The 21,585-nt window shown below is 69.8% G+C and overlaps 4 protein-coding genes across 5 annotated transcripts; all 4 read right to left on the reverse strand.

Moving 5' to 3' along the window:
* Positions 1–2,766: 2,766 nt before the first annotated feature.
* On the reverse strand, positions 2,767–4,654 carry RHEBL1 (RHEB like 1). The gene is made up of 6 exons (XM_064638713.1): positions 4,408–4,654; positions 4,057–4,128; positions 3,665–3,815; positions 3,430–3,570; positions 3,275–3,359; positions 2,767–3,198 (listed from the first exon to the last, which is right to left on the reverse strand). The coding sequence occupies exons 1-6, from the start codon at positions 4,652–4,654 to the stop codon at positions 3,109–3,111; spliced, it is 786 nt and encodes a 261-aa protein (XP_064494783.1). The 3' UTR covers positions 2,767–3,108.
* A 453-nt stretch (positions 4,655–5,107) lies between these two features.
* On the reverse strand, positions 5,108–9,508 carry DHH (desert hedgehog signaling molecule). Of its 2 annotated transcripts, none has more exons than XM_064638997.1 (3): positions 8,983–9,508; positions 7,147–7,408; positions 5,108–6,544 (listed from the first exon to the last, which is right to left on the reverse strand). In XM_064638997.1, the coding sequence occupies exons 1-3, from the start codon at positions 9,292–9,294 to the stop codon at positions 5,877–5,879; spliced, it is 1,242 nt and encodes a 413-aa protein (XP_064495067.1). In that variant the 5' UTR covers positions 9,295–9,508; the 3' UTR covers positions 5,108–5,876. The 2 variants fall into 2 exon arrangements, with proteins under 2 accessions (XP_064495067.1, XP_064495068.1); XM_064638998.1 differs by lacking the exon at positions 8,983–9,508 and adding an exon at positions 8,290–8,634.
* Positions 9,509–11,241: 1,733 nt separating this feature from the next.
* Positions 11,242–17,021, reverse strand: LMBR1L (limb development membrane protein 1 like). Its single transcript, XM_064638974.1, has 17 exons — positions 16,800–17,021; positions 15,226–15,310; positions 14,911–14,947; positions 14,627–14,766; positions 14,427–14,530; positions 14,231–14,357; positions 14,044–14,112; positions 13,749–13,813; positions 13,532–13,607; positions 13,339–13,422; positions 13,046–13,122; positions 12,886–12,963; positions 12,720–12,793; positions 12,525–12,615; positions 12,234–12,300; positions 11,983–12,144; positions 11,242–11,895 (listed from the first exon to the last, which is right to left on the reverse strand). The coding sequence occupies exons 1-17, from the start codon at positions 16,869–16,871 to the stop codon at positions 11,837–11,839; spliced, it is 1,467 nt and encodes a 488-aa protein (XP_064495044.1). The 5' UTR covers positions 16,872–17,021; the 3' UTR covers positions 11,242–11,836.
* Positions 17,022–17,594: 573 nt separating this feature from the next.
* Positions 17,595–21,253, reverse strand: TUBA1B (tubulin alpha 1b). Its single transcript, XM_064638992.1, has 4 exons — positions 21,146–21,253; positions 19,590–19,812; positions 19,355–19,503; positions 17,595–18,732 (listed from the first exon to the last, which is right to left on the reverse strand). Exons 1-4 carry the CDS (start codon positions 21,146–21,148, stop codon positions 17,752–17,754), a joined length of 1,356 nt encoding a protein of 451 aa, XP_064495062.1. The 5' UTR covers positions 21,149–21,253; the 3' UTR covers positions 17,595–17,751.
* Positions 21,254–21,585: the final 332 nt, after the last annotated feature.

Raw genomic sequence — 21,585 nt, forward strand, 5'->3', positions numbered from 1 at the left:
CCATCACTGCCCCAAGGCAAGTTTGCGGGGTCCTCTGGGAGCAGGTCCTGGCTCCCTGGGGGTCCAGGAGACCCCCACACACACCACAGGGGTCCTTCCCTGTCCCCCCATCACACCGTGGCCCTCCAGGTTCCCCCCAGGGCTGGGTGGGGACAGTGCAGAGACACCTCAGCACATCTGAGGTAGCCAAACCCCCAGAGTGACCTCGATTAAACCCCTCGGGGGGGTGGCTTGGTGACTCCGGCTCCACTGAACACTGGAGGACCCCCAGAACCCTCCCAGGAGCACCCCCAGTGCCTCCCACGTGGGGGACATGAGGGGGGATTTGGGGTGCACCATAAACCAGGGTCCCCTCCACCGGCACCTGCCCATGCTTCAGTTTCCCCAGGCCCAGCACGGACCGTGCGCAGCACCGGGGAGTCCCGGGATGGGTCTGGGGCGAGGAGAACCCGCCCCAAAACACGACGCCCAAAGACGGAAGAGGGTCCAAGCCCCGATCTGCAGCCACCCCCTCCCACCGCTGCTTCACGTGCACCCCAAAAACCCAGAGGGGCCCCGGCCGCCTGCGGGGGGTGGGGGGGCAGCAAAGGGGACCCCAAACCCGACCATGAGCCACACACGGGGAAGGGGAAGATCCGGGGGGGGGTCCCGCGGGCCCGGGGTGGCCTCGACCCAGAGCCCGGGGCAGCGGGAAAGGGAGGAACGCACCGGGGCAGCTCCGGCACCCCGAAACGCCGCGAGGGCGCGGGGGGGACGGAGGGAGCCCCCCGCGGGGTCCCGGCCACGGGGTAGGGGCCAACCCACCCCGCAAACCCCCCGCTCCGGCTCCCGGTGGTCCCGGGGGGATTCGAGCCCCCCCCGGAAAGGCCCCGAGCCCGGGGTGGGGGGGGATCGGCCCGCGGCCCCAGGGAGTCCGAACCACCACGCGGGGACACCCCCCAACCCTCCCCGGGGCCCTCGGGCCGCGCTCTCCCCGCTCTCCGGTGCGACAGGTGGGGGTCGGGCCGGCCAGGCCCGGAGCCCCGGCCCCGCCGCGGCCTACGCGGGCACCGGCACCGGGCCCCGCGCGCCGGGCCCGGCCGTACCCCCGCCTCGGCCGCCCGGGCCCCGCCGGCACCGGGCACAAAGGCGGAGGGGGTGGAGGCCGCGCTCTCCGCGCCGGGCCCCGGCCAGGCCTTACCGGGCAGCGGCGGAGGCGGCGCGGCCCGAGCCCCGCTCGGCCGCGGGGGCCGCTCCTTCCGGGGCCGCCGGGGCCCGTCCCGCCCGCGCGGGCCCCGCGGCGGGGCCGCCCCCCGCCCCCCGCCCGGTGCTCACCCCCCCGCGGCCGCCCTACGCCGACGGGCCTCGGGGCGCGGGGCGTTCGGTGCTCCCCGGCGCGGCCATTTCCAGAGGAAAGTAGGTCCCGCCGCCCGCCCCCCGCCCCGCCCCGCCCGCCCCGCCGGGGCCGCCGCCGCGCTGGGTCCTTCGGGGAGAAGGGGTGAGGGCGGGGGGGGACCGCCGCGGACCGGGGCGGGGGGGGGGGGGCGCCGCCGCGGCTCCCGCACTACTTTGGGCGGCGGGGGCTTGCGGGCGGAGGGAGACGGTGCGCGGCGGGCGGGCGCTGCGGCCGCGGGGGGGGGCGGGGGGGGGGTGTGACGGCGCGCGCGCGGCCGCAGCGCACGCTGCCGGGAGGGGGGGGGCGGGGGGAGATCCCTCCGCCGCGCTTTAACCCCGGCGGCGCCGGCGGCGCACGTGGGCACCGGGGGGCGGGGCCAAGGCGGCCGGGCCACGCCCCCTCCTCCCGGCACCGGCACCGGGGAGGGCTCCGGGATCGGGGGGGCCACGAGGGCGGACGGAGAGGGGACTCCGGGACTGACACCGGGGAGGCCACGAGGCGGGGACGGAGGCAGCGCTCCGGGACCGGCGGTCCCAGGATCCCCGGAGCAGCCACCGGCACCAGGGCCGGGGCCTCCCGGTGTCTCCGGTAGCAGCAGTTGTGCCCTGTCTCAAGGTCCCCTGTAGAAGCCGCCGGGAGAGGCATCCCCGGAGCAGCTGCTATGTCCGATCCTGGTCCCCTCCTCACGGCCTCCGCGTGCTGCTGCTGAGCCACAGCCCCCCGGTGCCCCCGGTCCCACCCGGTACCGGGCAGTCACGGTCACGCACACCAGGAGACCCACACGCGCCCCTCTCGACCCCGTGGACCCCAAACCCTGGGCAGGACACGGGCCGGTGCCCCCCATGCAAGGGCACATCAGCCCCCTCAGTCACAGGAGGGACCCTCACCCTGGGACCCCCCAGGAGCCCAAACCCCCAGGCCCAGAGATCTGAGGGGGCTACTCAGGGGGTGCAGCCCCCCACGAGCCCCCAGGCTGCATCACCCAAGCCCCAACACCCCAACACTGACTGGGGGGGGCAGAGAGCACCCCCCCCTGCACCCCACTTCCCTCCCCACCAGCTCCTGCTCCTCTCTACCACCATAACTGGGTAATTAGCAGTAATTAGCCAGACTAGGTGGAGATAAGCCACACGGGGGAACCGCAGCCAGGCCCCCCCAACTCACCCAGCCCAAGCTGCAGATCTTGGGGGAGAGAAATGGGGGGAACGGGGGGCTGCAGAGCCCCCCCAGGGTCCCGGGGATGGCTCTGGGGTGCTCGGGCCCATGGTGGGGGGCTCAGCCCCACAGCACACCCAGGGTTGGAAGGCACCCCAACGCTGGGGTGTTGGGGGGAGCCTCACGTGCTGCCTCATCCCCCCCCCCAGCCTGGAACAGCCCCCCCAGTCCAGGGGTTCACAGACAAAACAACGTTTAATTGTTCCAGCCCTGACTCCCACGGGTCCGGCACGGCCGGGAACAACACCCGCATTCAGCCCTGGCTCCCGGGGCAGGAGCAGCCCCGACGTGTCCTTGGGCGTGGGGGGGGACAGCAGCGACGGGCCGGGGGGCTCCTGGCTGGGACAGGACCCCCACCCCGCTCCCAGCCCCCCGGGAGCTCCACAGCCCGTGCAAAGTGAGGGGTCCCAAATCGTAGTGGGACCGTGTGGCCCCCCCAAAGCCACCACCAAGGTCTGGGTGAAGGTCCGGGGGGGGGTCCTGCCCCATCCAGGGGGTCGTGCCCCATCCTGGGGGTGTCACATCAGGCAGCAGCCGGTGGATCTGCCGTAGGAAGTGTCCACCCGGTCGATCTCCTCGATGATCTTCATGAAGATCCCCTGGGTCACCTGGGGATGAGGGAACATCAGCCCCAGCCCCACCAGGACACCGTTCCCACCCCCGGGGGGTGTCCATCCGCCCCACCTGGCTCTCCTTGGCCGAGGACTCGAGGAAAAAGGCCCCCCACGACTCCACCAACTTCTTCCCTTCATCTGTCCTCACTTCCCGGCTGGAGACACAGCAGAGGATGGGCAGGATGGGCCACTGGGGGGACGTGGGACCCCCAGAGCCCCCCTTACCTCTGCAGGGCCAGGTCTGCCTTGTTCCTCACCAGCACCACGGGCATGCTGCGGGCATGGGGGCCCCCCTGGCCCCCACGAGGGACAGCACCTACTGAGTCTTCGTACAGCTTGTCGTGGAGGGTCTTCACCTCCTGGAAGCTGTGGGGGCAAGGGGACCTCCAGGCACTTCCCTCCAGCTTGGGGGTCCCCCCCCCTCCCAGGGGACCCAGCCCCAGCCCCGGGGGTCCCTCACCTCCGCAGGGAGGTCACCGAGTACACCAGGATGTGGCCGTGGAGGCCGATGATGAAGGAGTGGGGCAGGATGGTGTATTCATCCTGGGTGGTGGCAGGGGAGGCTGGGGGGGCGGGGGGGCAACAGCCCCTCACCACCACCTTGTTGTAGGCTGCGGGGGTGGCATCAGCTTAGGGGAGCTGCCTGGCACCCCTGCACCACGCCCCAGGGCTCAGATCCACTTCTACCCCACTCCAGGGCCGTCTCAGCCCCCCCAACACAAGGTTTTGGGGCACAACCCCCTCCAGAAGTGGGGACACGTCTGTCCTCGTCACCTGTGGCCCCACAGGGGCAGCAGGAAGGGGGACCCCGGGCGGGCAGCCCCCCGCACCCCCCCCACGCGTGGGACTTACTGCTCTCCACCGTGGGCTCATAGCACTCCACGAACTTCCCCTCCACGAACTGGTGGGCCAGGGAGGTTTTACCTGGGGTGGGGGGAAACAACAGGGCTGGGGGGTCCCGGCGTCACCGCGGGGCAGGGGACGCAGCCGGACCGAGGGACAGGACCACCCCACGGGGGCTCGAGGGCACACGAGGGGACGGAGGGTCTCAAGGGGGGGGGGGTGTCTAAGCTGGGCACGGTCCCACAGCCCCCACTTGGGGATGGGACCCCTTGGTGTTGAGCCCCCTGGCACAGCCCCCCCTCCCCGTGCGCGGTAACCCCCGGAGGGCAGGACCCCCGATGCCGAGCCCCCCGCACCGACCCACGGCGCGGGGGGGGCCGAGGACGAGCCCTTGGCGGTGCCGGAGCGGCGGCGCGGCCCGCGGCGCGGGCGGGCGCGACAAACGGCGCGATAAAACCCGCCCGCCCCGCCGGGAGGGGGCGGAGCCGCCGCCACTACACCGGCGGCCGCACGTGACCACAACACGGCCCCGCTCCCATTGGCCGAACCGCGGCGGAGGGGGCGGGGCCAGCCTGCGGCGCAGGCGCGGTGCCCGCCGGGGCTCCATTCATGAAAACGGAGGGAACGGCCGCGGCCACGTGGTGACCGCGCACCTGAGCGGAGGGGGGGCAAGGGGGGGACTTAGTGACCCTTTCCTGTCCCCCCCAACTTGCTCTGGCCCGGGGACCCCCGGGAATGCCCTCATTCACATCCTGATCCCCGAGATCCCCAGCCCCAGGACCCTCAGTGCCCCAGGGATACTCCAGCTCCCCGGGATGTCCAACCCCAGCCTCAGTGACCCCCAGCCCCCCTGAGGACACCCCTGCCCCTCAGGATGCCTCACTTCAATCCTAAGGACCCCCAGGCCCCCCAGTGTCCAGCCCCTGGGGATACCGCAGCCACTCAGGATTCACAGCTCCAGCCCTAGGGACCCCCAGCCCCCTGGCATAGTCAACTCCAGCCCCTCTGGACCTCCAACCTAGGATTGTGCAGCCCCCACTTCCAGCCACAGCTCCACAGGGCCCGTAGAGTCTCTTTATTTCCCCGAACAATTAAATAGCAGTATTTCTTTTGGTTTTTAAACAGAAGTGGTTAAAAGCAGGCTACCCTCCTGCCCCACGGGGTGAGCCCCGCTGCCGGGGCAGGTGGGCATGGGGGACATTTATATTACCATTTATAAATAGAAAAATAAAACTCTCAAGCAGGGCGGGTTAGCAGTTAGCACAGTTAGAGCCAGGCCTGGCACGGGATGCCTGTGCCCATGGCAGGCACCCCGTCCTCATAGCAGACACCCGGTCCAGCCACCCTGGGGACACTCTGGGTGCCAGGGACAGACCCAGAGCTGGGGGACGGGCAGGAACTGCTGCCAAGTGCTCGGTGTTGAGCTATTTTGCCACCACCCTCCTGGCTGGATTTGGCCCTGGGATGGGGTCTGGTGGTGCCTGACAGACACCAGCCCCGGCCCCAGCAGTGGTTAATAAAGCAATAAATACCAGGGGAGCACACGGGGGTCTGGGGCATGGGGACAGGGCTGGGTGGGGGTCCAGGACACAGGACAGGGCTGAGCCCGGTCCCTGCACCACCCCGTGACACCCCATCCCATGCATCCCACCCCTACCACCCCACACCCCGGGACAGCGCTGAGCCCAGAGACCCCCAACCTCCCCACTTGGCTGGGGGTGCCCCCTGTCCCTCCTCCCTGGGCCCCAGGGGTGCCCAGGGCCGGAGCCCCCTCGCTTCCAGTGCGCGGCATCACCTGCAGTGTGGTGACCGGGGGGGAACGGGGACCCCTAGAGCTGCAGGGCCTCGTGGCCCAGCACGCCCCCGGCCAGCCGGTAGAGCAGGCGGGAGTACCAGTGCATGCCCACCTCGGGCACCGTCCCGTTGCCCGCCTGGGCGCGGGCGGGCAGCAGCGAGAGGAGCCCGTGGAAGAGGCGCAGCGGGGCGAAGGCGCGGTGGGCCCAGCGGTGGCTCTCCAGGACGGCGTAGCAGGACGCCAGCACCCCGTTGACCAGCAGGGTCCCGTGGGAGGTGAGCGGGGCGAAGACCCCCACGCCGTCCTCCCGCGAGACCCGCAGCACCCGCGCGGGGCGCAGCCCCCGCCCGCCGGCCCCGTGGGCCAGCACGGCGTCGCCGGGGCGCACGCGGCGGGCGAAGACGGGCAGGAAGGCGGCGGAGCCATTGGCGGCCCCGCGGGCAGCGAAGACCAGGTGGGACGGGGTGAGGAGCAGCCGGCGCGCCGGGCCGGCCGTCTCGATGGCCACGAAGGAGGCGCGCTGGCCCAGGTCCCGGTCAAGGAAGAGCAGCACCTCGGTGGGCACCAGGCGCCCGCCCGGCTCGGCGCCCAGCACCCAGTCGCCCCGGCGCAGGTCGGCCAGGCCCCGGCGCTCGCCGCTCTGCAGCGTCACGGTGGCGTGGCCGGGGAAGCAGCCGCCGGTGCGGATGGCCAGCGAGTTGTCTGCAAGGATGGAGAAAGGCGTGGGTGTCCCCCGCCGGCCACCTTCACCGGGCCACCACCTCCAGAGGGGAAACGGCCGCCCCCGGGTCCCCAAAGCACCCCCGGAACAAAGCCGGTATTTTCCAAAGCCCCCCCACCCCGGTTCCTGCGTGCTGTGGCTCCTGGGTGCTGCAGGGCCCCTTTGTCCGCCCCCGCACTGCTGCCCTTTGTTCGGGGCTGGCACGGTGACATTTATGGCCACTTTCACTTTCTGTCGATTGTCACTTCTGGGCCGGATGGGAACTGCTGGGGGCTGGGGGGGTGCAGGGCTGGGAACTGTAGGGGGTGGGGGGCTGCGTTGCTGTTCCTCTCATTGAGAGCTGAACCACGAGGGTGGCTCCATCTGGCCAAAATTCGGAGGGGAAAGTGTGGATTTTGCCAATCTGGTGGCTGGAAAGACCGGGGCGAGCTGGGCTGGGGCCAGACATCAACTGGAGCAGGGCTGCATCACACATGCATCTGGGAGGCCAAGAGGGAGCAGAGGGGGCTGTGGGGCTGCAGGCTGGGATGCTTATGCAGATGGCAGCCCCCCCATCCCGGTGGCAGCCCCTTCCGTGAGGTACCTGCTTTGACAGAGACGTGGATGTGTGCCTTGGACTCGTAGTAGACCCAGTCGAAGCCGGCCTCCACAGCCAGGCGGGCCAGCATGCCGTACTTGTGGCGGTCCCGGTCGGACGTGGTGATGTCCAGCGCCCGGCCCTCGTAGTGCAGCGAGTCGGGGAGGTGGTGCCCATCCTCGTCCCAGCCCTCGGTCACCCGCAGCTTCACCCCCGGCCACATGTTCATCACCGCGATGGCCAGAGAGTTCACCCGCTCCTTGCAGCGCTGGGGGAGGGACACCGGCACCGGCGTCACCCCCGACACCTCCACAGCACCCAGCACCTCCACAGCACCCAACACCTCCACAGCACCCAACACCTCCACAGCACCAACACCTCCACAGCACCCAGCACCTCCACAGCACCCAGCACCTCCACAGCACCCAGAACCTCCATGGCACCCGACACCTCCACAGCACCCAGCACCTCCATAGCACCCAGCACCCCCTCACAGGGACCGACAGAGAGGGACCCCACAGGGACAGGGAGACACTGGGCCTTGGAGGGAGCCCAAAGGGGCCGCTGGTGGGGGCAGATGGGGTGTCCCCCCCAGGGCACAGAGAGGGTCATGGCCAAGCTGCCCCCCCCCAGCCTGGGCGCAGGTTGAACGTTAACGTGCCCCGGGGTCCCGTGGTGGAGCAGGGGCAGCCGGGCAGAACGGGCAGGGGACCGGGACGGGGACCAGGACCTTCCCCAGTGTCACCTTCCCCGCGGCCACGGCCGTGACTGATTAACCCGGCGGGGGGGGCTGTGGGGCAGAGCTGGGGGTGCAGCTGACCCTGAACCAGACCCGGGTCCGGGCTGAGGGGGACAGGGGGGGTCCCGGTGGCTCCAGGATCCCTCTCCCCATCAGCAGCGACAGCACCGACCCGGGGTGCAGCGGCCGGAGCTGCCCCCAGTGCCCCCCCGCGGTCGGTGGGGTCACGGCGTCCCTCGGTGCCACGGTGCCCCCCCTCTCCCCCGTCCCACAAAGCGGCTCCCGGGAGCGCGGGGCCGCGGGGGCGGGAGCGCGGGGCGCGGGCCCGGGGCGGCCGGGCCGGGGGGGCAGGAATGCGCCCGGCCCGGCCCGGCCCGGCCACAATAGGCGCCTTCCAGCCCGGCGCTGACCTCAGGCCCCGGGAATGCCGCCGCGGCCACAAAGGGCCCTTTCAGCCGCCCGCACCCCGGGCCGGCTCCGCGCCCGCGGCTCCGCCGGGCCCCGCCGCCCCGGCCCCGCCGCCTTCTCCGCCCCGGCTCGCGGGAGCTGCCGGCGCCGCATGGACCACTCGCAGCATCCCCCGTCGCCATGGCGACCGCGGAGCCGCCCCTCGCCATGGCAACCGTGAGCATCCCGCCGGGGCGCGGCGCGTCCCGGGCTCCCGCCACCCCGGAGCCCCATCCGGGGAGACGGCTACCGGGGGTACTGGGGGAGAAGAGCCGCCGGTCCCCCGTGCCCGCGGTGCCGCCCCGTTAATCCCCGACGGTCCTGAATGCCCAACGCGGCGGGACCGCCCCGTGCCAGGGATCCGGCGCTGCCCCACCGCAGCCGCGGGCCGGGGAAGGGAGCAGGGGACCGGGGAGAGGCACCGGGCGGCCCCGGAGGGGACCCTGCGCCCCGGGAGGCTCCGTACACCCAGGAAGGGTCGGTGCCACACGAGAGGCTCTGTGAGCCCCGGGGTGGTCGGTGCGCCCCGGGGGGGGTCGGTGCCGGCCGGGGACGGTCCGTGCGCCCCTGCGAAGGTCGCTGTGCTCCCGCCCGCTCCCCCCGCCGCCCCCGCGCCCCCGGGAGCGAGGCCGGGCCGGGCCGGGCGCAGCCCCCACCTCGGTCATGAGCCGATCCGCCCCCGTGTTCTCCTCGTCCTTGAAGATGATGTCGGGGTTGTAGTTGGGCACCAGGTCCCTGAAGCGCTCCGAGCCCCGCAGCACTTTGCCCTCCGCCTTCCCGCTCGCCCCCAGGGTCTGCTCGGGCACGTTGGGCACGAACTGCTTGTAGAGCAGCGGCGAGAGCTGCCGCCGCCCCAGCCGCCGCCGCCCCACCGGGCCCCGGCCCGGGCCGCAGCCCAGCACCGGCGCGGCCAGCAGGCAGGCGGCGAGGCCGAGCAGGACGAGGGCGAGCGGCCTCCACCGGGGCATCCCGCCCGCCGGGCCCCGCTGCCTCCGCGGGCCCCGCTCAGTCGCCGGGGGCACGGGCGGCCGGGGCGGGCATGGTCCCGGTGTGGCGGCCCTGGGGCTTTTAGAGGGTCGCGGTGCCAGGGGCGGGTCGGCGCCGTTTCCTTCTCACACCCACGGTCCCGAGGTCGCTGCGGGATCCGCGGCCGCCCGGGACGACTGTTCCCCCCCCCGCGCCCTCCCGCCGGTGCCGCCACCCACTGGGAGCGCAGCGCCCGGGCACCGGGATGGCCCCCCCGCCAACGATTCCGTGCCCACGGGCCCGGCACCCCCTCGCCTGGCGCTGCACCTCGGTCCCGGGGTGTCCTCGACACAGCCCGAGCCTCGGGAGAAGCCCTCGTACCGGGCACCGGCGCCGGACACCAATATTTCCCTCCGGGCACTGCCCCGGAACTGGCACTGGGCACCTGGCTCCTGGCGCTGCCCCGGGACCGGCACCGGGACCTGACCCCGCTCCCCGATCTCTCTCTCCCTTCCCGTCTGAATCCCACGCTCCAGTACCGGCTCCTCTCCCCACTCCCCGCACTGCGCTCCGGTACGTGACCCCCCCTTATCCCGGTCCTAACGCCGCGATTCTGGTCCTGGGACCTCTCCCCTCTCCTGTCACCGCCTGTCAGGACCGGGGACCCCCCTCTCTCCCCGTCCCGATCCCTCTTCTCCCGCTGCCCCTGGCACCGAGGGCACTCGTTATCCTAACGCTGCGCCGCCGGTATCGGCACCTGCTCCGTCCCCTTGACACAGCCCTGCTCCCGAGCTCCCTGGCGCTCCCCCGGTCCCCTCTGTCCGGTCCGACCCCCGGTCCCGGTCCCCACTCCTGGCCCAGTCCCCGGTACCGGCTGCCCTGGGTGCCGGTCGGCACCGTGCGCCGCCCGCAGCCGCCCCGGCCGGGCTGCCCCCACCGCGGCCGCTCGGCTCCGGCGCTGGGCAGCCCCGCCTCGGACCCGGCCCCCGGGAGCGGCGGCAGCGGCGGCCACATCCCCCGGGGCCGCCCCCGCCGGGCTGCCCTGCCCCGGCCCCTCCGCGCCCCGGGACACCCCGGCACCGGGACCGGGCTCCGGCGGGGATGGAGGCACCCCCGCGGCTGGGACCGGGCTGCTCCGGGGCTGCCACCGGGCTCCAACGGGCACGCCGGCTCCTCCAGGAACGGGACACCCCCGGGACCGGGCTCCCCCCGGGGCTGGGGCCGTGTCCCCCCGCCCAGCACCCCCAGAGCTCCCGGTGAAGCACCCAAGGGTGCCGGGGGCCTCGGCGAGGGCAGGAGGCAGCAGCGGGGCGCTGGAGCGTTGGGAGCGGGTCGAGGGGGTCCCGGCCCCCCCCGCGGTCCCCCCGCAGCCCCGGTGCCAGCCCGGGGTGACTGGGAGGGGAGCAGATTGCGGGGAAATCGCGGGCACCGATGGCCTCATTTCCTGCAATATAAACCAGGTTTCCTGCGCTTCCTGCTCGGCCCCAGCCCGGGGGGGGGGCGAGGGGGGGCCCGGGCCCCCCACCCCTGCCTGGGGGGGTCGGCCTGGCTCGGCCCCAGCCGGGGCAGGATGGGTGGGGGGCCGGCTCTCAGGGCAGTTTCCGCTCTGGCTGCACGACCCCCCCATCCCAGGGGCTGGAGCTCACCCTGTGCCCCTCACTGGGGGCAGCTGAGACCCCCCCGCCCGTACCCCGAAGCAGCCCAGAACCCCCCAACACCCTCGGGGTCCCTCAGCCCGGGCAGCGGGCAGGGAGTTGTCCTCACCTGTGGCCCCGCCTGGAAAAACCTCGTTAACCCCAGCCAGGAAGAGGGTTAATTATGGCCCCCAGGGAAGGGGAGGGCAGCACTGTGACCCCCCGGGCAGGGACACCCCGCCCCTGCCCCCCCCCCCCGTACTCGGCCCTGACCTTGGGGGGAATAAAACCCCCAGATTCAGATATTTTTATATAAAAAAAGAGACACTATTTATTGCTCCAAACAAGTTCTGTGGTAACAGAGAACTAACAGACTCATCACACCAAGCTGCCAGAGAGAGGGGCTTGTCCTCTGCACCCCAGGCCCCCCTATTAGGGACCCCAAAGGCCTCGGGGTGTGGGGGAGACAACCAGTGCCCCCCTGCAGCCCCAGAGTGACACGGGGACGGGCTGTGGGGTGGCTGTGGGCAGGGGACACGGGGCTGCCCCCGTAGTGTCAGAACAGTCCCTGGGGTGGGGGGGACATTTAAAACCCAACCAGGCCCGAGGGAACAGCCTGGAGGGGTCGGGGAGGGGGCCCAGCCACTCTCACATGAGGTATGTAACCAGGATGGGGGGGCTGCAGCCAGCACAGCCTCGGGGACACCCCCGGGGGGGGGACAGGGACGTGGCTCAAGGCCAAGGCTCAGCAGCGCAACAGGCTGAGACAGAGCTGGGGGGGTGTCCCCCCATCCCATGGGGTCTTGGTTCTCCCCGGGTGGCCCCAATGTCCCTGAAGCACCGGGTGCCATCGGTGCCAGCTCTGTGGCTGGTGGGCACCGTGGCTGGGGGGACATGTCGCTGTCCCCCCTCAGCAGGACTTGACGAGGGGCCGGCGGCACGTCACGGGCAGCGGGAGCCTGTGCAGACCTGGGCAGAGGGAGAGTGTGAGAGCTGGGGGGGCACAGGGGACACCCCAGCACCCAGCCCCGTGTCCCCACAGCCCCTCGTCCTCACCGAAGGCGCGGATGAGCTCAGCCTGCACGGCCCAGGAGACCCTTTTGACCAGGCACAGCGTGGTGAGCCCCGCGAAGCCCATGTTGTAGAGGAAGACGATGTAAAAGTTCCCCAACCAGTTGAAGCGGCCAAAATCCCCCAGGAGGTCAAAACGGGTGATCCCTGCACAGGGGGGTGGGACAGCGGTCAGGGCACCCCAACCCTGGGGACACCCCCGTCCCGGGGTCACCCCCATCCCTCCAGGGGCTCACCCAGTGTCCTGGAGAACACGGGCAGTGCCGAGCTGAGCACCAGCAGGGAGACACAGTTCCCGATGATCTGAGGAGAGGAAGGAGGGTTTGGGGGGGGGCAGTGCTGCCTCAGGGACCCCCCCAGGCTGGGGAAGGGGCTCCCCAAATGCTGGAGAACCACCGGGGTCCTTCCCAGCACTGGGACGCTTTGTCCCCTCGCATGGGGACACCACGTGGTGCACTGTGGGGACGGGGGGTCCTGCACATCAAGGGGGGCCCGGGAGCCCCCCAAGCCCAGCCCGGAGCCCCCACCTTGGTGAGGGGGGTGTCCTGCCGCTCCGGGAGCAGGCGGGTGAAGAGGGGGGAGCTGTAGAAGCCCACGACAGAGGAGACCATCAGGTAGCTGGGAGGGATGTTAAGGAGGAAAACAGGGTGGGATGGCCCTGGGGACAGTACTGGGGACAAAAGGGACATCGCTGGGGACACAAGTGCCCGCTGGAAGGATACAAGATGAGGACGACCTGCAGGGCAGCTCCGAAGGAACCAAAGATGGAGAAGGAGGCCTGGCCCAGGGACGCGTCCTGCGGGGAGAGGAGGGGGCAGGTTGGGGGGAACAGTCCCCAGACCAGCGAGGGACACGACCCCACACTGCCCCATCCCCCTGCCCGGGTACCTGGATGCCCCGTGGCATCGCGGCATCGTCCAGCAGCAGCTCCAGGACGTGGAAGCAGACGATGAGCACAGAGATGCCCTGGGAGGAGCAGGGAGGGAGTGAGGGCAGTGGGGGGGACAGGGGCGACCCCCAGCTCCCCTGGGTGCCAAGGGCCACTCACCGTCAGCGCCAGGAGGCCCAGCATGGCCAGGGGGTAGCCCAGGTTCCTCTGCCAGGGCGACGCTTGGTGCCGCAGCTCTGGGGGGGGATGTGCCCAGGTGAGAGGGGAGAAGAGCCCCCACCCCAGGGTGGGAGACTGAGGAGGCCCCAAGCTGCCAGGACAGGGGGTTACAGCCCCTACCCCATTTTCCATCCCACTCCCTCCATGGAGCACAGGCTGCCGGGGACCCAGTGCTCCCAGTGCCAAGCTGGGAGGAATCCAGGTATCCCGACCTTCCCCCCCAGGCTCCTCACCCAATTTCCGCCTCTTGCTCCGGATGGCAAAGAACTGCTCCTGCAGCAGCTCCATGTCCAGGTTCAGCCAGCAGGAAGCTTTGCCTGCCAGGGAGGACACACCGAGAGGCTCAGGGGGGCTGAATGCTCTCATGGTGGGGCACAGGGACCCCCAATCCACCCTGTGCTCCCCCTGCCCGTGCCGGGCACCCACCAGAGCGGATCCTGCGGGACACAGCAGCTTCCTCAAACCTCGTGCAGCTCAACTGCTCGTCCAGGTCTTCCAGGAGCTGGGGATGGGTGAGGAGCCCGTGAGCAGCCAGTGAGGGGGCATGAATGGCTCCCCATGCCCAGGGTGGGAGAGCAGGCAGCCCTGGGGACAGTCACAGCCAGGCTGGGGCAGTGGGATCAGGGAGGGGACACCTCCTCACCCGGGGTTTCACCAGCAGCTTCCCCGTGACGGTGAACATGGTGGAGAGGCCGAAGGGGGTGCACACTGTGGTGGGAGGAGAGGCTGAACAGGGGGTGTCCCAGCATCCTGCCCCTCCCAGCACCCCCAGAAGGGTCCTGGCTGGGGCGGGGGGGCTCAGCCCTGCACGATGACTCCTCTAGACCCCATTTGCAGGGAGCACCCCCTCCTCCCAGCTGGGCACCCCCGGGGACCTGCACCCAGAGCAGGACGGGCCACTGGGGCCGGGGCACCTCGGGGGGCATCCAACGACTTACAGAGCAGAAGCAGCACACCAAAGAGGGAGATGCAGGAGTAGAGGTAGGGCAGGTAATATTCCCAGAGGTCTGTGGGGATGGCAGGATCAGGCCGGTGGCACCAGGCACCCCTTGTCCCATTCAGTGCCAGGGCCTGATCCTGCCCCGCTGGAGCTGGAAGAGCCCCGGGCACCCCAGCAGCACCCACCGTAGAGCGACTGGCGACTGGCAGCGTCATTGCCCACGATGGCAGAGGCCACCCAGACCATGCCCAGCACCAGCAGCGTCAGCAGCAGCAGCACCACGGACGTCTCGTACACCCTGGCCATGATGCCCTGCGGGAGTGGGGTCAGTGTGGAGCCAGGGATGGGGGGCACAGGGGGGGCATCCACAGGACCACCCACCTTCTTGGATCCTGCAAACCCCTCTGACTCGGTGAAGAAGTAGGCGAAGGGCATGAGGAACACGAGGGACAGGTTGGAGAAGAGGAAGATCAAGTTCCAGAGGCCTGGAGGAGGGAGAACAGCATGGGATGAGCACCCGGGGGGGTTGAAGCCTAACCCACAGCCCTGGGGGCACTCTCAGGGTCACCCCGTGCACCCACCGTGGACGAGGGACCCGCTGAGCCACTGGATGTAGTAGTTGTGGGGGAAGGAGAGCAGCACCTCGTTGCTGATGATGGAGAAGGGCAGGAGGAGGACGGCGCCCAGTGCCACGGCCAGGGTGAAGGTGCAGAGCCCCAGCCTGCCAGAGGGACGAGTGTCACCTCCGGGTCAGGGCCTCTGGGGGTGCCACAGCCCAGCTGTGCCGCCCAGTGTCAGCAGCACCCACGGGTGTCCCGGCTGAGGAAGGGGCAGAGTTTCAGGGCAAGGACAGACAGGAACTTACGCAATCCTGTTGACAGCAGCATCCTCGTCATCGTGCACTGCGGGGACAAAATCCCAAACCCAGGGGCTGGGGGAGGCTGGGCTGCCTGGAGCATCACTCCCTACCCCCTTCCCAACCTCCCACTGCTCTGAACAGAAACCCCTCCAGGGAACTGGGCTCTGCTCTCCCCTGGGGCAGCTGGTGGGTGCCCTGCAGGGACTGGTGTCACGGAAACCCAGGCTGTGGCAGGAGCAGAGAGGCTGAAAGTGAGGGAGAAACAACCCTGGGGAGGCTGAATGTGGCTGCCAAGGGCTGCCCAGCTCTGGTAGCTCCTACCTGCTGTGAAGTCCGTGTGCTTCTTGAAGTGGGTTATGATGAAGTGGCAGAGGATGTAGAGGCTGGCGAAGAGCAGGGCACAGATCTGCGGGCAGAGGAGCGTGGGCAGTGCAGGCAGGCCCGGAGGGCAGCGCTCCTACCCCAGCTCCTACCCCGGGCGATGCCCCAGGGCCCATCTACTCCACCCTATTTGTTTTTCCACTCCTGGCCCTGGTTACACCCCACCTGTGTGCTCAGCCCCATCCGTGCCCGGGGGCTGCACCCAGGGCTCACCCATAGGTGCCCTGAGACTGCCACAGCACCCAGGCCAGGGGGCTGAGGACCCACACAGCAGCTCGAGGTCAGCCTGTGCTGGCAGAGCTGGAGATGAGACCCCGTGGGACACCCCTGAAGCGCCTGATCCCACAGCCCTTGCTCTGCTGGCACCGGCAGAGCCACGGGAACAGCCTTGACTGAGGCAGCAAGGCTGGCCGTGGAGTCCCTCCCGCCCCCGGGACGCCGAGGTCACGCCGGAGCAGATGATGTGCAGGGAACACTGCGACCTTTCATCCCACCGGGGACGCGGCAGGGCGGGGAAAGGTCACCCGAACCCTCCACCTTGGCACAGGAGGAGCCGAGGCACCTCCCTCCTGCCCGGCCTGGGGGGACTCGGTTGGCTGGGGGTCCCCAGGATCTGCCCCCAGAGCTGGCCCAGCCCTGGACCCCCCAAAGGGCAGCACCCAGCGGGTCCTTCTGCTCCTCCTTCCACCCAGCGAAGGGGTTCAGATGGCAGGTCCCCTCCTGCCATGGGCTGTACCCCAAAGCACAATGCTCTGCCTGGCTGAGGGACCCCCAGCACCTCCTGCACGCAGGGAGGTCGGGCCGAGTGGGCTCCGCACTGGCCGTGCCGAGCAAGGGGCTCCTGGGTGAGATGTGGCTCCCCAGGATGGAGGTCTGTGAGACCCAGGGCAGAGATGTTGGGCTTTGGCCACCAGGTCCTCCCTCTAGGCACTGAATTTGGCTGTGGCAAGATGGCCCTGGCACTACTGGTCACAGCCCCCCTGGTCACCCTGCACGCAGCATCCTGAGGATCCTTGGGAGATGCCAGGATCAGGACACCCAGGTCATCATCATCCCGGAGCCTGTGGCAGCAGGAACAGAGGAGCAGACCCATCTGCCTCCCTCACCAGGGCCCAAGGGTCGGGGGGGCTCTGCAGGGCCCCTTCCCACTGACACCGAGCTGCTGGGGACAGGGACAGAGCCAGGAGCCTGGCACAGGGCTGGCCTGGCACAGCCCAGTACCCAGGACCCCAGTTGGGACTGCCGGAGCTGGCAGAGGGTTCAAGGGGGGGGCTCAGCAGGGCTCAGCCCCGGGACCCCGCTATCTGCGGGGCACACGCAGCCGCCGCGGCCCTGGCACCGATAAGGACCGGGCGTGGGGCACCGCCACAGCCGGGCCCCACAGCCGCCGCCGGGGATCCCACCCTCCCGCGGGGGGCTGCGAGCTCCCAGCCCCCTCCTCCCCACGTCTCCCCGCCACACCGGGCTCCTTCCCCCACCCGCCGCCCCTCACCGCGACCCCCGGGGGCACTCACGATGCACTCGCGGACCCTCTCGTGGAAGAGCTGCTCCCGCACGGCCAGCGCGTCCTGCTCCAGAGGGGCCATACTGCGGCCAGCATGGCCGGGCCGGGCCAGCAGGGCCGGAACAGACGCTCCGGTGCCGCCGCTCCAGGACAGACGCTCCGGGACAGACCCTCCGGTGCCGCCGGGAAGCGCCGCTCGGAGCCCGCGAGTTCGGCCCCGCCCCCTCGGCCCCGCCCCGCTACAATGTATCCGCTCGGCCGGGATGAACGGGCTCGGCCGGCCCCGCCCCCCGCCTCCCATTGGCTCCGGGCCCTGAATGAAGAGCCGCTCATTGGTGGGCGGGCGGTGCGCCGCGCCCTGATAGGTTGAGCGCCCGCTGGCCGCTCCCACGGGGCAGCGGCCCCAGAGAAACCCCCCGGGATTAAGCGCAGGGATGGAGTTAATCCCGGGACACGGCTAATCCCGGGTGGGTTAATCCCGCAGGGGCCCAGGGGGAGAAGGGTAGGGCTCCCCAGCGCTGGGGGTACCGGGCAGGGGCAGGGCAGGGCACCCCCTTCTCATAGAGGAGCCCGGCAGCACCCAGGGTGACCCCCAACCTGTAGCACCCAGTGATGGGGGGGCTTCACCCCCCAGGGAGGAGAGCAGGCGAAAGGGTGGCCAGTGCCAGCTCGGGCAAGAGCAGAGGCATGCCAGCCGCTTCACTGGGCACAGACAATAGGGACAGTCTGTTCCCATGGGATGGGGCAGCCGGCCCAGGCGAGAGCGGGCGCTGACACAGAGGGTTTGTATCCGACACACTGGAGCTTCTCTTAAAGCCTTTTATTCACAGACACATGGAAAATCTGCATGATCACATCAGAAAGGACAGCACACCCCAAAACGCACCCAGTGCACAAGGAAGCTCAAGTGTTTGAAGCGGACATTTTGTGAACATGCGACAGCGACAGAAGGAACCCAGCTTTTAGTATTCCTCCCCTTCCTCCTCTCCCTCCCCTTCCACAGAATCCACCCCCACCTCCTCGTAATCCTTCTCCAGGGCAGCCATATCCTCCCGGGCCTCCGAGAACTCCCCCTCCTCCATGCCCTCCCCCACGTACCAGTGCACGAACGCCCGCTTGGCGTACATCAGGTCAAACTTGTGGTCCAGGCGGGCCCAGGCCTCGGCGATGGCCGTGGTGTTGCTCAGCATGCACACGGCCCTCTGCACCTTGGCCAGGTCCCCCCCGGGCACCACCGTGGGCGGCTGGTAGTTGATGCCCACCTTGAAACCCGTGGGGCACCAGTCCACAAACTGGATGCTACGCTTGGTCTTGATGGTGGCGATGGCGGCGTTGACGTCCTTGGGCACCACGTCCCCGCGGTACAGCAGGCAGCACGCCATGTACTTGCCGTGCCGGGGGTCGCACTTCACCATCTGGTTGGCCGGCTCGAAGCAGGCGTTGGTGATCTCGGCCACCGACAGCTGCTCGTGATAAGCCTTCTCGGCCGAGATGACGGGGGCGTAGGTGGCCAGCGGGAAGTGGATGCGGGGGTACGGCACCAGGTTGGTCTGGAACTCTGTCAGGTCGACATTCAGGGCCCCGTCGAAGCGCAGGGAGGCCGTGATGGAGGACACGATCTGGCTGATGAGGCGGTTGAGGTTGGTGTAGGTGGGCCTCTCGATGTCCAGGTTGCGGCGGCAGATGTCATAGATGGCCTCGTTGTCCACCATGAAGGCACAGTCGGAGTGCTCCAGGGTGGTGTGGGTGGTGAGGATGGAGTTGTAGGGCTCCACCACGGCCGTGGAGACCTGTGGGGCCGGGTAGATGGAGAACTCCAGCTTGGACTTCTTGCCATAGTCGACAGAGAGCCGCTCCATGAGCAGGGAGGTGAAGCCGGAGCCGGTGCCACCCCCGAAGCTGTGGAACACCAGGAAGCCCTGCAGCCCTGTGCACTGGTCAGCCTGGAAGAAGGGAAGAGGAAAACAAGACCAAACCATCAGTAATTCTCTATTTCAGCCGCTACCCAGTTGCCCAGGATGTCAAATATTCACCCCAGGATCTCAGGCTCTGCTTCCAGCCACAGTGCCCTGTGATTTGTCATGACCAGCCCCAAGGAAAGGGGTCTCTTCCCGCAGGGATCTGGGGACACTTAGGTTTTTCCTGTCACAACCCTGGCAGTCTGCTTGGGGGAAGGGGGAATCCACAAGAGCTGACCCAGCAAGAGTTAAACACTTGGCACAGCTGCTCATAAGCAGTTGGTCAAGAGGGATCAGAGTGCAGATCAAGAAAAAACCTCACATGACCTTAAAAAAAGGGATGAAATAAGGTTTTACCAGGGACAGAAATGACCCTAGCAGAAGGGAAATAAAGGGGCTAGTCCTGATCTTGACTTAAAGGATCCAGACCCCACAGGGAGCCACGGCCTGGTGCAAGCAGACACATGACCCACAAGCACATCCAGACCCTAGGGGCATACCCTGAGCCATCCACATCCCACTGGGTGCCTACCCAGGGACATCTGGGGCTTCCCTTTGTCCCCAGACCCCCACCTGGAGTGGGACCACCCCACCATGGGCCGCTCACCAGCTTGCGGATGCGGTCGAGGACCAGGTCGATGATCTCCTTCCCGATGGTGTAGTGCCCGCGGGCGTAGTTGTTGGCCGCATCCTCCTTGCCCGTGATCAGCTGCTCGGGGTGGAAGAGCTGCCGGTACGTCCCCGTGCGCACCTCGTCTGTGGGGAGAGCCCCGGGCCCCGTCAGCACCCACCGCCCGCTCCCACTGCCCACCCATCACCCGCTGCCCCCCGCGCCCCCTCACCGATCACCGTGGGCTCCAGGTCCACGAAGACGGCCCGGGGCACGTGCTTGCCGGCCCCCGTCTCGCTGAAGAAGGTGTTGAAGGAGTCGTCCCCCCCGCCGATGGTCTTGTCGCTGGGCATCTGCCCGTCGGGCTGGATGCCGTGCTCCAGGCAGTACAGCTCCCAGCAGGCATTGCCGATCTGCACGCCCGCTTGGCCCACGTGGATGGAGATGCACTCGCGCTGCGGGGGCACACGGCACCGGCTCACCCCCTCCGGCCCCTCTCGGGGCCACCCCGGCCCCCCCCGGGCTGGCACCGAGCTGGGAAGGGCCCGGCCCCAGGGCTGGATGGGGCCAGATCCTGCCCAGACACCCCCATTGCTCTGGGTCTGGGGGTGCACCCAGTGCAGGGGGTGCTCAGCTCTGGGGGTCCCACCCTGCCCCACCTGGGAGCTCGGACTCTGCCTGATGGGGAATGGAGATCTCACACGGGGGGCCAAGCTCAGCCCCCCCAAACCTCTGCTGTGCCTCAACCTCCGGCTGAGCAGCACTGGGGCCACCCAGGAGCCGAGGAGAGAGGTGTGGGGGACACCCGTGTTTGGGGACTGACTGGAGGCACGAGTGGGCACAGCACTGGGGGTCCCGAGGCCCCGCAGCTGCCTCCATCTGCTCCCAAATGGCGCCCAGGGAGGACATTTTCCAGCCCGGCAGCCCGGGCAGGGCGAGGCTGGGGAGGAGGAAGAGGAGGAGGAGAAGGAAGTCAAGGGCAGCAGCGGGGCCGGGACTGCACCAGCTGACCCGAGACGGCGGGGATGGGCCGATGGCGTCACCCCCGGGGGGTCCCGCACATTCCCGGCCGCTCCCCGCCCCGCACCACCTGCTCCGCGCGTTCCTCCCGCCCGCCCGGGGGGGTCGATCTGGGGCGGGCAGTGGCGGCGGGACGGGAGCCCCCCCAGGACTCACCGGGCAGGATCGGCCCCGCCGGGTCGGGCTCGCGGGGACAGGAGGGGTTGGGGGCTCACGCGGGGAGGGGTGAGGTTGGGGGGGGGATTCAGGGCTGGATTTAGGGGGGAGAGGGGCGGGGCTGTGCCCCAAGCGAGGGGCGGGGCTGTGCCCCCGGCGCGCGCCTTCCCGCGCGCGGGAAGGGTAACGGTCGGGCTGGCCCCGCCCCCACCGGGGGGCTACCGGGGACCACGTGCGACCACCCCGGGGGTGCCGCATTCGCCCCCCCTCCCGGGGTGCTGTAACCCACTGAGGGGCGCTCCCCCCAGCAGAGACGGCCCCCTCTGCCCCTGCTTAGAGCCCCCCCAGCCCCTTCTCTACTCTCCCCAGCCCCTCTGTGCCCACCCACCGCTCCTGCCGTACCCCCAGCCCCTGCTGTGCCACCGAAGTCTGTCCCCCCATTCCTATATCCTCCCGCCCCTATTTCCTGTCCTCCCAAGTCTCTCCCCCCGCCACTCATTCGTCCTCTTCTTCACCCCCCTCCCATTCCCCCCCCAATCCCCGCGCCCCCCAGCTCCAGCCCTTCCTCCCCAGTCGTCCAGGCCCCCCCCCGTGTGGCCAGCCCCCCCTCACCATGGTGGCTCGGTTACTCGTCCCGACAAGCAAAGAATCGACGCAAGTACCAGCTGCCGCCGCCCCCGGGCGCCCCCCTATATACCGACTGGGGGGGGCGGGCGAGCGCCCCCGCCCCGCGCTCCCATTGGTCTCTCCGTCCGCCCATCAGCGCTCTCACGCCGCCGATTGGCTGAGGCGAGTGGCGCGTTCCGCCTCCTCCCCGCTGCGGGGCTTTGGGGCCCCCCCCGTGGGGTGCAGCCCCCCCCCCATCCCCACCCCGGGCTCGCGAGGGGCTCCAGGTACGGGGTGTGGGGGGTACCGGAGGGGGTCTGACCTTCCTGCGGTCCTCAGCCCCCCCCCTTACTGCGTTGGCCGCGGAGGGGGGGGGCACGGCCATCCCCGCCCTCCCCTCTCCGCCGCCCCTCCCTCTCAGTGCAGCTCCGCTGCGGAGGAAAACT

This window comes from Pseudopipra pipra, chromosome 30, assembly GCF_036250125.1.
Source record: "Pseudopipra pipra isolate bDixPip1 chromosome 30, bDixPip1.hap1, whole genome shotgun sequence".
In the NCBI taxonomy this organism is placed as follows: domain Eukaryota; kingdom Metazoa; phylum Chordata; class Aves; order Passeriformes; family Pipridae; genus Pseudopipra; species Pseudopipra pipra.